At 37.1% G+C, this 12446-nt stretch overlaps 1 protein-coding gene across 1 annotated transcript in view; it reads right to left on the reverse strand.

The window, feature by feature from the left end:
• Positions 1–2574: 2574 nt before the first annotated feature.
• mosmoa (modulator of smoothened a) overlaps positions 2575–12446 on the reverse strand; it is a 31303-nt gene continuing 21431 nt past the window's right edge. The window contains exons 2-3 of the mRNA XM_065286752.2: positions 9737–9949; positions 2575–4090 (exon numbers count right to left, since the gene is read on the reverse strand). Coding sequence (XP_065142824.1) covers positions 3906–4090; positions 9737–9949 — 398 coding nt within the window. The 3' untranslated portion in view covers positions 2575–3905. The remainder of the gene's footprint in view (positions 4091–9736; positions 9950–12446) is intronic.

Here is a 12446-nt window from a genome sequence, read left to right on the forward strand (position 1 = left end):
GATATACAATATATATTTGTACTGTTAATTCTTTGATAGACAACCATTCTGATACTGCATTAATTTGGCTTATATGACAATTATTTAAAATCCTTTAAACCACATTTTCTCTCTCTCTAAAACCACACCCCGAAAGACTTGCCAGTAAATATGAACATGTACACAACAGAAAAGCAAAGAATAAAACGTTCTTTCGGCTAAAATACAAAAATATCACTTTTAAATGTGTACACAGTGAATCTGTAATGTAAAACAATCTGTGATATTTTAAACTTGTCTAAAGATATCAGTTTATGCATAGTATTCATTTTAAAACACCACCACCATTTAGGTATCTGAACAAATCTACCACCTGCAAGAGACAAAAAGCAAAAATTTTGCAAGTTGCTACTATAGCGACAATCAGTTGCCACACTTCCTAAAATTCAACAAAATGCAATTTGCCAGACCGTTTCTGCATGCAAAATTTGATTCGTCTTCACCATAAGGACAAAAACTTATAGCTGGTTTGCTAAAGTAAAGCTCAGTTTAATTCAAGCTGTACACCATCTTTAATGCCTTTAATTGTATACAGTGAGATACTAAAACAAAGAGAAGCAGCGAAAACAGATGCCAGTATACGATTCTTGCCAGTAATATGAATCTCTCAACAGTAACTATGCACAAACTCTGTTAACATTCATTGTAAGTAATACTGTTATTCAAATATTGGTATACTTCCCTTTCAAAATGGTTGGGTTTAAAAAACAAAACATATCCAGAGTATGTACAGTCTGTAGGATAAAGGCGATGTCTTCCACGAAGGGCCACTGACGTTTCCCATTAATTTAGGTCCCAGCGCTGTAGCGTAGAGTGACATTGCCAACAACAATTGCACAAATCATAATTGAAATAATGAAATTATGTTTTCGTTTCTCTTATAAACATGATAATTAATACTTCCCTACAAGCATATGCTTTTACTTTAAACATTTTTGAGAATCCTTTAAAATTTTAATAACTAGATTTTTTTTTAATTTGCCGTATGATCATAAATTTCAGTAGAAAGTGCAGTCTTCCAAAGGAATTTAAAGGTTAAGCCACGTTAATTCACTCAACCCCATGTCATCCAAAATGTTAATGTTTTTCTTTGTTTATTCGAGAAGAAATTACGTTTTTTTAAAAAGGAAAACATTCCAGGATTTTTCTCAAACTATTGGACCCCAACAGTTTACAGTTTCAATGCAGTTTTAAATTGCAGTTTCAACGCAGCTTTAAATGATCCCAAACAAGGCATAAGCACTAGGGATGTTAACAATTAATCGATCTTCGCTTAATTTTCGATAAGAATCAAATCGATAAAACTTAACGATTGTCGAATTCGCAAGATCATGCATGTGTGTGCGGCACCTGCGCAAAACACAAACAGCCTGAGGGGAAAAAAACGAAGCGACCACGTAGAAGTTAAACTAGCCATGATCACATGATGCTCCATTCCAAACAAACACCTGAGCTTTTTAACGGAGAAGGAGACCAGAAGCCGTTTTTAATGAACAGATGTAAAATGTAAACTGTAACTGCAACATGCATCACTGATCATTATTGACTGGCTAAGGCGCTACACACTATCCAAGTTGACTGTTGCGTGTTTTCTAATGGAAGATTGCCATCTCCATAATATAAGCATCTTTGCTGAATGTACGCCACACATCACGTCGTGTCCTTCTTGAATATAATTACAACAAATGGTGTATCAACGACTCAGAAAACAAGGTTAACAACTAGAAAAATAACACTTGATGATAATTCAACTTTTAATTTGACGTGGGATAAATTGATGATTTTATCAAAACACAAACTACATCGACCCATTTTACAATCCCACTAGAATGTTATTTAGACAAAATAATATCTTTTACGCACACTTTTATGTCATTGGCTATATGCCACTGCTGTAAAGGCTTAATGCATTATTACTGTTGACGTTGCCGTATGCAAAACTAACTACTGCTCGAGTGTTTACAGGTGTGGAGAAAGAGGACCGTTCCGACATTGCTGTGTGTGGAATGATACTATTTAATGTCTTTGTGTCAGTTTATTGTTTAAAATGGTCCGCAAGTGTGCGTTTCACATATGTAACGTGTGATCTTTCAACATGCTTAAGCAAATACGTAAGGTTGTGCTGGGGTCTCACACGGCTAGTGCAATGAGAAGTTTAGAGCTGCGTTAAAACTGTAAACTGTTGGGGTCCAATAAAGTCTATTAAAATTAGAAAAATCCTTGATGTTTTCCTCAAAAAACTTTTTTCCCCTGACAAAAACAAATAAAGACAAACAACTTGGATGACATGGGTTAAGTAAATTATTGGGATTGTATTTTTGGATTGGAGTAATCCTTTAATTTCATAAAGAATGTAAAGGTGGCTGTAAATATTACCCTTTGAATGGTAAAAACAATGAAAAAAACAAAAACCTGTGGGGAAATATAACCTTCATGTTATACATCAGTCATAAACAGTGATTAAGATTTTGTTTTACTGTAACAGATTTGTGAGGGAAGTTTCAGAAACAGAACAATTGATGTAACACACACACATTCTTGGTCTCATTTTATTCAGTGTCAGATAAATAATTTGCCATGTTCTTAGCATTTTTATGAAATGTCCATGATCAAAGCAGAACATAACTTACAGGGCACATATTTTATCATGGTGAAGGGGAAAAATAGTTTGAATTGCAAAATAATGAGGTAAGGAGTTCTCATTTTGTACATCTGTAGTGCTTCGCCTATTAAAATGACCATAATGCACAGAACAGTGCTCCCTAAAACCAAACACATGCCCTTAGCATTCATACAACAAAAACAGGTGTATGGCACATTAGCAAATCAAACCAAACAAGTAAAGGGCTTTGCAAATCTAGTGTTCAAGATAAGAAAAAAATGACCTGGTATTAAAGGGATAGTTCACCAAAAAATGTTCATCCTCATGTTGTTTAAAATCTGTATGATTTTTTTTCTGATGAACACAATAGAATATATTTTGATCAATTATGGTAAGCACACAGCTGATTGTAACTTGACTTCTATAGAAGGAAAACAAATACGATGGAATTCAAAGGGTACAGTCAACTGTGGGCTTATCATTTATTAAAATATTAAAAAAAGAAATTCATACAGGTTTAGAACAACATGAGGATGATAAAATGATGACAGAATTTTCATTTTTGAGTGAACTATCCCTTTAAGTCAAAGCGCAAATGTCTGCCTATGACTGAATGGCAGGCACCAATTTCTTTTGGTATGGATGTTAAATTCAGAGGCATCCATTAATATCTGAGTGTTTAACAGCGAGGCAAAGCTTTGCAGGGTCCTGACCGGCAGTCCTGGTGTTTGTCTCATGTAGTGTTGTTTTTTTTTAATACTGTTCCCTTTTTCCTTTCCCTCTTCTGTAACAGTGTATTGCCCAGGCCAGCACCTGGGCACACAGAGGATGTCAGGGGTGCAACTGTGACCACTATTGCACAGCCAGCCCCATCATGTTTCCAACTACTTTCTTCATCGCTTTATACACATACGTGTATAAAACGGAAAAACTTGAATGAATAAAACGTACTGAAACAATAATCCTTGCACAACAAAAAAATAAGAAAAATAAGAAGCAACCGCTGTGGCCGTTTTGTTTTTGGATGGCTCCTTGTACTTCAACACTTAAATCCTTTGGGTTTAAAAAAGGACATGCAACAAAAACAGGGTTTAAATAAGCACAGGTTGGGCAGGGTGGGGGGAGCATGTAGCCATATGCCCAGTGCATTGATTCTTTTTGTTGTTTTATAATACTATCCCCTGCTGATGCTCCTCTTCTACGAGTGCAGTTTTCCTCCATTTTCACTTTGAACGCTCCAGCTGTCCCTGCTGGGAACATTCCATCAGCCAGGAAGGCAGACTTTCCCTGCAAACAGTAGTCCAACTATTGTGAAGAAAATGGAGAGCACAAACAGTACATAAGAGGAGCCCACCACTGTGTTGTTGGGTAACTTGTAGGGTTGTCCCCCTACTTCATTGATGTAGAATCCTATTGGGAAGATGAGGGCGGCCATACAAAACAAGATCACTGTAAAGAGAAGAAAAAAACAAGCATTATTATCTAGGCAATAATGCATATTTACTGTACACACAAGAACACGAGCAGCAAAAAGCTTTATTTACGTTTAGCAACTGCACTAATTTTCCTTTCGATTTGCCAAATCTTTTCCAAGATACAATCATACTTTGTTTGGCATTCTCATGTTTATAAGGTCATATCTTGAGAATGGTTTTGATTATCAAAAAGCTATTTGTAAAAAAAAAACATTCTAGTCAAGTGTCCTAAACAGGTGCAATGCTACCAGTTTCAAAACAAATAGCAATATACCTCCCTACAATAAATACAATCCTGCTGCACAATGACAATGATTTTTATTTTTGTTTGTATATGATATAGTTTATATAATTTTCCCTACATTTCCAAACAATTCCCTAAAATTCTCATAAATTCCGGTTAAATTTCCAATTTGGAATATTTCCAAAATTCCCCAGATTAAGTTTCCATGGAAAGTCGCGGAAATTTACAAGAAACTTTCCACCCCTTTTCAACCATAATCACATCACAATCTGTTAACTAAAACCAACGGATGCATCGACATGGCCTAAGGACACCATGGAAAATGTTATTACCTAATATAAAAACAAAACTATTGTAAAGAAACATAATTGCAGACCAATATACACTGTGGTAACTGCAAACTCTTTAAATGTCAATTCTTAATCATCCAACCTTTAAACCTCTGGACCATTCCATTTTAAAACAGATCTCCCTCTTGACCAGTGAGCTAAACACACATTATGCATTTACGTTAGCGCAAAGGCTTTTAGTGAGATAAAAACAGACACTGCTAATAGATGCCTGAGTGCAGTCTCAACTCAATCTTGGTAGCCATTAGCAGGATAATAGCATCTTTCAGCAGAATTCTGCACTGCAATTAAACACAGCAGCTTTGAGAGAAGTGCAGAAATCTCATGCCAGATACTGTGGGCACAAGACGTCGCAAACAGTTTAGCTGGTCTCTGCTCTCTCCTCTTGTGCAAAAGGTATTTTTTACAATAAAGTAAAAAAAAACAGAAAATGGCCCAAGCAGAATACAGTAATAGACCTGACTTTTTTATGCAAATACACCTAATTATTACAAAGGGTTGGGTATCATAAGAAGTTTTCCAGTTCCGATTCTGGTTCCATATAATGATAGAATTATAAAATAATACTTAATTCCATTTGTGTTTATTAACTCTTTCGCCGCCAGCGTTTTTAAAAAAAGTTGCCAGCCAGCGCCAGCGTTTTTCATGATTTTCACAACAGTTTAATGCCTTCCAGAAAATGTTCTTCTTTAAATATATAAACATACAATATACCAAATGAAAGTACAGACCCTCTGCTTTCATCCTACCTTCAGTAGTTTTTTTGTAATCAGCTTTTAAATATGGGTAGGTTTCTGCAAAAACACCACATTTTGAGCAAAAAGCAGAGATAATTCCATTTTTGTGACGGACTTTTCATAGAGATCCCATTCAGATAGTGATGAGCGAATCACTTGAAACTCTGATCATTTAACCCGATCCCTAAAATGACTCGAGAACCATGAGTCCTTAGTGACCATTAACCCGAGTCAGTTGAGTCCTCTCAGATTTTGCATTAAAAATGAGAAATAGTATCAAACACAAAGCTCTTCAAATGTTTACAACAGAATTACAACAAATAACTGTAGATAAGCTGCCATAGGTTCTATAACTTGCAACAACAAGTTAATTTACATCACCAAATGTCGACTGGGGGTACCGAGTGAGCCAAAAGCTGCTATTCCGGATCGTAATTTCCTGCAGCTCCGAGTCCGAGAACAAAGGGATGTGTGCGCGTGACAATGAGTTGGTCGGCGGCTCGGGGATTCACAGAGAGTGACTCAACTCATGGAGCTTGAATCCTGGACTAGGAGAAACGAGCCTTGCTCGTGTTATTAACCCACTGACTCATGTAGGCTAATCTGTTGCACTATTTGACTGGCACAATGTTTTGGGTAGAAGCTGCAAATGTTTTAAAGTTTTAAATACGAGGACTGCTGCAGCAGTGCTGCTGGAAAGATCCGCCACCGACGGACGTACACAGCTCCTCTTGTTGACTGAGTCACTCAGAGTGACGTGAGTGGTTCACTCACAACTCCCTGACTCCCACAACCCGGATCATATTTAGTGAGTGACTCAAAATAACCCGAATTCTTAAAAAGGTCCAGGTTGATCATCACTACATTCAGAGCGATCTTTAAACCAGACACAGACATGCAGCCGCTTGCCATAAGGCAATACTTCCGGGTTTAAAAAGTTGCGGAACCTGGTGGATAATTGTGGTATTGCGGAAAGCCGGAAATACTCGTCATTGGCAGGGAAGCGTTTTCTCTTGATTGACGAGATATCTCGTCAATGGCGGCGATAGAGTTAATCACTGTCAAAATATTTTAAATGTAAAGTGAATTAATATTTTCAGTCACTATATCATTTTTTCCTGTTGAAGTAGTCTTCGTAAGATCCTATCTGGCGACGTCTTTTGCCATATTATTCGTACAGTAGCCTTTTTGTATGTGCACGTGCGCATTGATGCATATAGGCTTATTTATAATGCATTCATATATTTGAAATATAAAAATGTAAATGAGGATCAGATATATGTTTCTTAACAAACACATGCGTGTTCATAAGTGCCGTTTTCTTTTCCGCTCGTCACAACGTTAAGCAATGTTTAGGTTAACTTAGCAACAACAGATGCTTTGGAGTGGAGGAAAGCGGCGCGTTTTCGTTTTCTGTGTGGTTTTAGACATGAAATGTGAAGCAAATGTTAAAAAATTGAGCATATGAGCTTGGCCATTTCGGTGGGTGGTCGAGTCGAGCACCGAAGCACCCACTGGATCAGCCTTTTTGGTGTTAATAATGTCTCCAGCCGCGGCGAAAATGTGTTCTGATGCTGTACTGGTAGTGCATATTGATACTTTTTCACAAACTTGAACAAGAGAGAACATCTTGCCTCATTGTTCCGCCCCCAGCCAGCGGGTCATCACTGATATCAATTTACAGGACACTAACTCTTGAGTCTGCTGGCCGTTTTTGTTCACATGACTGTACTTTATATTTTCATAGCTTGTAACCTACACACCACTGCGGGTCGCACTATACCATCAACAGGCCTAGAATACAAAATATTGGGAAAATCGCCTTAAAATTGTCCAAATAAAGTCTTTAGCACCACATATTACTAATGATAAATTCATTTTTGATATATTTATGGTAGGAAATTGACAAAACATCTTCATGGAACAGGATCTTTACCTAAAATCCTTTCTTATTTCCATGGCTTTTAACATTCCATGATCTTGTAATTGGTTTTTACTTTTGAGTTTTCTCTAATTTTATGGATTTTCTTTTAGTTTCAGTTTATTTTCTTTTAATTTGTGTTAACTTTTTATTTTTCATACTCTGTACAGCACTTTGGTCTGCTTCAAGCGTTTCTCTGAGCTGCCCTCATGCCTCCGAAGTCAGTGCCTCATGAGGCAGCGAGGCAACAAGTCAGCTGCCTAAGTTTCCGGACGCAGCCATAGGCCCATTATTCTTAAGTGTGATTTATAGTCACGCGTAGGTTATACGTAGCTTTGCGTAGCCTGACATGCAACTCTGCAAAATTGTATCAAGCGCATCTTGCTGAATGCATGAAGTATTGTTGGCTTGGCTGAAAATTTTATTTTATAATAGGGGCTCACTTCATATGTGGTGGATATGTAGATTTTTTTAATTCACATTTTTTATGACATTTGCATAGAATTGGTCTTCTGCCTTCATGTGAAATATCTGTGTTCACTAAAACTCTACATCAACTAAAGTTTACAATTTAAAGAAAAAAAGCTTGCAACTGACGTGCTATTATTGCACTTTAGCTTCCATTTTTCTACCAAGTGGTTTATTATTGTCCGTCCTCAAATGTAACTCCTGATAGTTAAGGTTATCATCCACCAGTTGTGTTCTAGTTAAGGAGCTGTTGCTCTTTTTAAGTGATGCAAGTATCACCCCCACACAGCGACAGAGAAAGACAAGCGAGTCTGCAAGGTTTAGAGATAGCAAGCAGAACCTGGACAATTGGGACCATTTCTTTCCTGTTACCATGGCAACCATGCCACTACATATGCAATTCTCAGCAAAACTACTTTGCCATTCAACACCATCTCTCTGCATGTACTGCCAATGGCACCAAATAAACAACAAATAAGGAGACAATTGTATACACTTTACATTCATATACTATGTTTGCATTAGGATTTTATATTGTCAACACTCTCATTTTTTGTGGTAAAATGCTCATGCAAACATAGAAAGGGGCATTAATGCTCAGCTTGGATTTATTTAGATTAGGGGTGTCATGGTTCTCCAAATCCTTGATTGGATTACATTTTTCGATTCTAAGGCCACGGTTTGATTCAATTCTCGATTTTTACCTTTTTTTTTGAGAGAACAGGTTGCTATGCCATTTTTAGACTAGACTTTTATGAAATATAATATCTGACCTTAAACCCAGAGATGCCCTGCCATGTTAGTCGTGCTGCCAGTGGAAAAATATGGTACACGCACACACCTGATAAAACCAAACTTCCTGTCAGTACTTTGCACCTTAAAAACGCGCTTTTATTACACAAGAATATATCTGTACTGAGACTACTGAGCTGACCGGGCGTGGCTGACCGGACAGTCAACACGAGTTATCTCAATTCTACAATAAGATACAAGAGCATACGAGCCAAGGCAATCTGCTCCTCTGCACGACGCTGCATGAAGTCGAACACACCTCCTGTTTACACATTAGGGGTATCGTGTGCAAGGTGCAACAAAAGCTTAATATTTAATGTTTTTAAGTGATTTGGTAAAGATGCTGATGAGGGCATATTTCCGCAATTGTGACTGGGGGTGTAACGGTACTGGAAAATCACGGTTCGGTGCATACCTCGGTTTTGAAGCCACGGTTCGGTTAATTTTCGGTACAGTAAGGGGGAAAATGCATACATTAAACTGCAGGTTGTTTGTTACTATAAACTTTTTTTTAACAATTTGTTTAAACTTTTTTTAAACACTTTTTATTAAAATATATTAAATAAAATATTTTAAGTCACAGTATTGAATTGGTTATGTACCATCTCTGAATAAAAAAATATAACTGCTCTATGTCTAACTGCATAGCAAGCAACATGATGATATACTTTTTTAAACACTCATCATCTGACATGAATGCATGCACACCATAAAGTCTTGCCAGAAGTAGTAGGTCATATGGGTACTTTTCACCCCCTGTTTGTCAAATACTACGTTGAATTCAGACATACTACTCACCTTGCCTACTGATTTTCAGCTACTATATAGTACGAAAGTATGCAATTTCAGATGCAGCACATGACTTATTGTTTACACAAAGTAGATTCCAAGAGTTCTGATCTAGAAACAGAACCTTTTGACAACTGTGACGCTTTACTGTTTTGTATCACTCAATAACAGGCAAAAAGCTACTACGACAACGATTTCAATTTCAACCTGCAATCGTGCTGTTGGCCAAATATCACATTCCTCACGTCCCTTAGTTGCCAGGTCAAAAAATCAAAGAGGAAAACTGTAACTGCTGTTTACAGCAGTAAATGAAACTCACTTCCTGTGAAAGCGATCCACCTAGCATACTTTGTGGCCTCTCTGCGCCAGTGAGAGGCCACCAACAGTCCACAGGTGACCGTGAGAGAGATGATGCCCATGATTATGAAGAAAAGTGTGGTAACCCACTCTGGGGGAAGTCTTGGGGGGATGCAGGTTCGATCTCGTCCGTGAATGGTCTGACATTGACGTACTAGCCCCACAGTAAGAGCACCTGGAATCACAAACAAACAAAAGCATTAACGATGTGACACTACACACCAAAGTAACCAGTCAAAACTTGTGATAGACATATGTATGTATATTGCATACAGCAATAATCTGGATGTTATTTGGCCAATTTGATAATATCAAAATTTCTTGGCAAATCTTCTGCTGATATTGAGAATATTTCTGTGCTCGCACATCCAAAGCCCACCTCAGTCAAATGTACCCAAGTTTGTGTGTATTGTGTAACAGTATATTGGGTCATTGGTACACTGGTCATAATGTGACAGAAGCCTTAAAGGATAATTCCGGTATTTAACACTTTGAGTGTCATTTCTGGTTTGTTTTGGATGAACTACAGTGATGGACACAGAAATTTTGACAACGGGTCGTGTCTTGACTTTTTGACTCGTTTAGAAGCGTCTCTTGACTGCTTCAGAATGGAAGTCAATGACCATGCACAAAAATGTCATTAAAACAACACTTAACATTCATTTTCAAAACTGTACTACTCACCGAGTGGTTCGTGGTGTTCGTAAGTTTTAATTCATATTAACATCATATACAAACGGTCAACGTCAATCTAAATCCTTAAACCCAGGCCCTACATTATGTTTGTTTGAGGCAGCTGGCATTTGTTGCCATGAAACCAGCTAATGTTATGCTAGATAATGTTTGCGTTAGCCAATTATTTGTTAATGGTGCTGCATTTGCAACATTATAAACCATCTACAAATGGGCTACCATGCTTTGCTATCTAGCCATACTGTCAGCAAAATGTAACCTAATGTCACTGAATTAAATAGTCATTGGAATGTAAGTTAAAGGAATAGTCTACTCATTTTCAATATTAAACTATGTTATTACCTTAACTAAGAAGAGTTGATACATCCCTCTATCATCTGTGTGCGTGACGTGTATATATATATATATATATATGCACTACATACATACATACATATCATACATACCATACATACATAAATGTCCGACGTTCATTCAATTACTATTCTGAAGAAGACAACATCTAATGGAAACCTGTTAACAAAATTAAGTAAGTGGCTTCAAATGCAACACCGAACCAAAATGATAGGAGGACACCACTAAGGAAAGAAGTATTCACATTACGCCCTGGAAAACAAGCAGCAGATTGTGGGGAATCCACCAAAAAACATCCTGGACATGAAACAACCAAGGAAATCCTGTGCTTTACACCACATACAGTCAGAATGATAACAACTTAGCTTCTCTCCTAGCTACAGTATATCTGCAAAATACATATAGGATGTCATTATCACAATACTACAGTTCACAGTCAATACCAGTACGAAACAAATAAATACTGACTTTAAAGATTCTAATAAGGTTTTTTGTTTTGTTTCTTTTAATATCAGCGGAAGGCCAATGATGCTTTGAGCATGCTGAGCATTCGTGGTGTGAAATGGTCAAAACAACAAGGTCAGCATTGCTCCTCCTAAAAGACAGTACAGCATCTGGAAATGGAGCATCTGGCACTTGTAAAGGAAAAAGAGAAAGTAAACAATGTGTGGCCTATCAGAAGTTGTGTAACAAAAAACTAGCATTAACAACAAGATATCATTTAGTTAGAATGAGGGAAATAATGTGTTAACATAAACTTTTATATTACAAATATAACTTGTTATAAAATATAATGTTAAGGTAAAGAGGACTGGCTATATTTTCATACAAACTTGTTTGGATGTTATATTCTGTATTGCAAGAAATCTGAGCCACACCCAGCACGTACAGCTTCAAACAAAAACCAGAATGAGTTTAAGATCTTATCTGTTGATGAGAAAGAAACATTTTGGTGGGAAGAAAAGTTTTAAAGGCTTGATAAAGTCTTGTGTCTGCATCCGGTAAACATTTCACTCAGCATTGCCAATCCCCTGCTGATTTACAACTTACATGTCTAATTCCATCACTACAGCCAGCTGGCACGCTATGGTACAATAACAACATAATAATCAACATGTCTACTTGATATAAACATAAGCTGTAGTAATGAATTTACAATGGAAAGAAAAAGGTGGGACTACATATATCATGCAACAATGCAAGTAATCACAGCTAAATCCTTACTCTGGGTGACTAAATGCCTAATATTAAGCCACTGTCTAATAAATTCTTAGATTTTACTCGTCATTGTGTGAGTTAGAGGCTAAGTATACATTTAGCTTTAGGGTAAACTAGTATAAGTATTTTCACTTCCTGAACACGCTCGATGGATGCACAGTGTACTTGGCGTAATGCAAACTCTAGTGTGAAGGCACATGACTAGCCGTCCCGTTTTCTCGTGGTGCACATATCAATAAACATACATTAGATTAATTCTGTTGCATGGACTTTAAGTACCATTAAGCTCAGACCATTGCCTTGTCTCAAACACAATGCCTTTAGATAAGAAAACTCCCTTCAAAACATTATCTATTAGGCAGAACAACTACTAAAGATAGTTTAATCAGCAGTATACCCGTCTCAAA

This window comes from Paramisgurnus dabryanus, chromosome 3, assembly GCF_030506205.2.
Source record: "Paramisgurnus dabryanus chromosome 3, PD_genome_1.1, whole genome shotgun sequence".
Lineage (NCBI taxonomy): Eukaryota > Metazoa > Chordata > Actinopteri > Cypriniformes > Cobitidae > Paramisgurnus > Paramisgurnus dabryanus.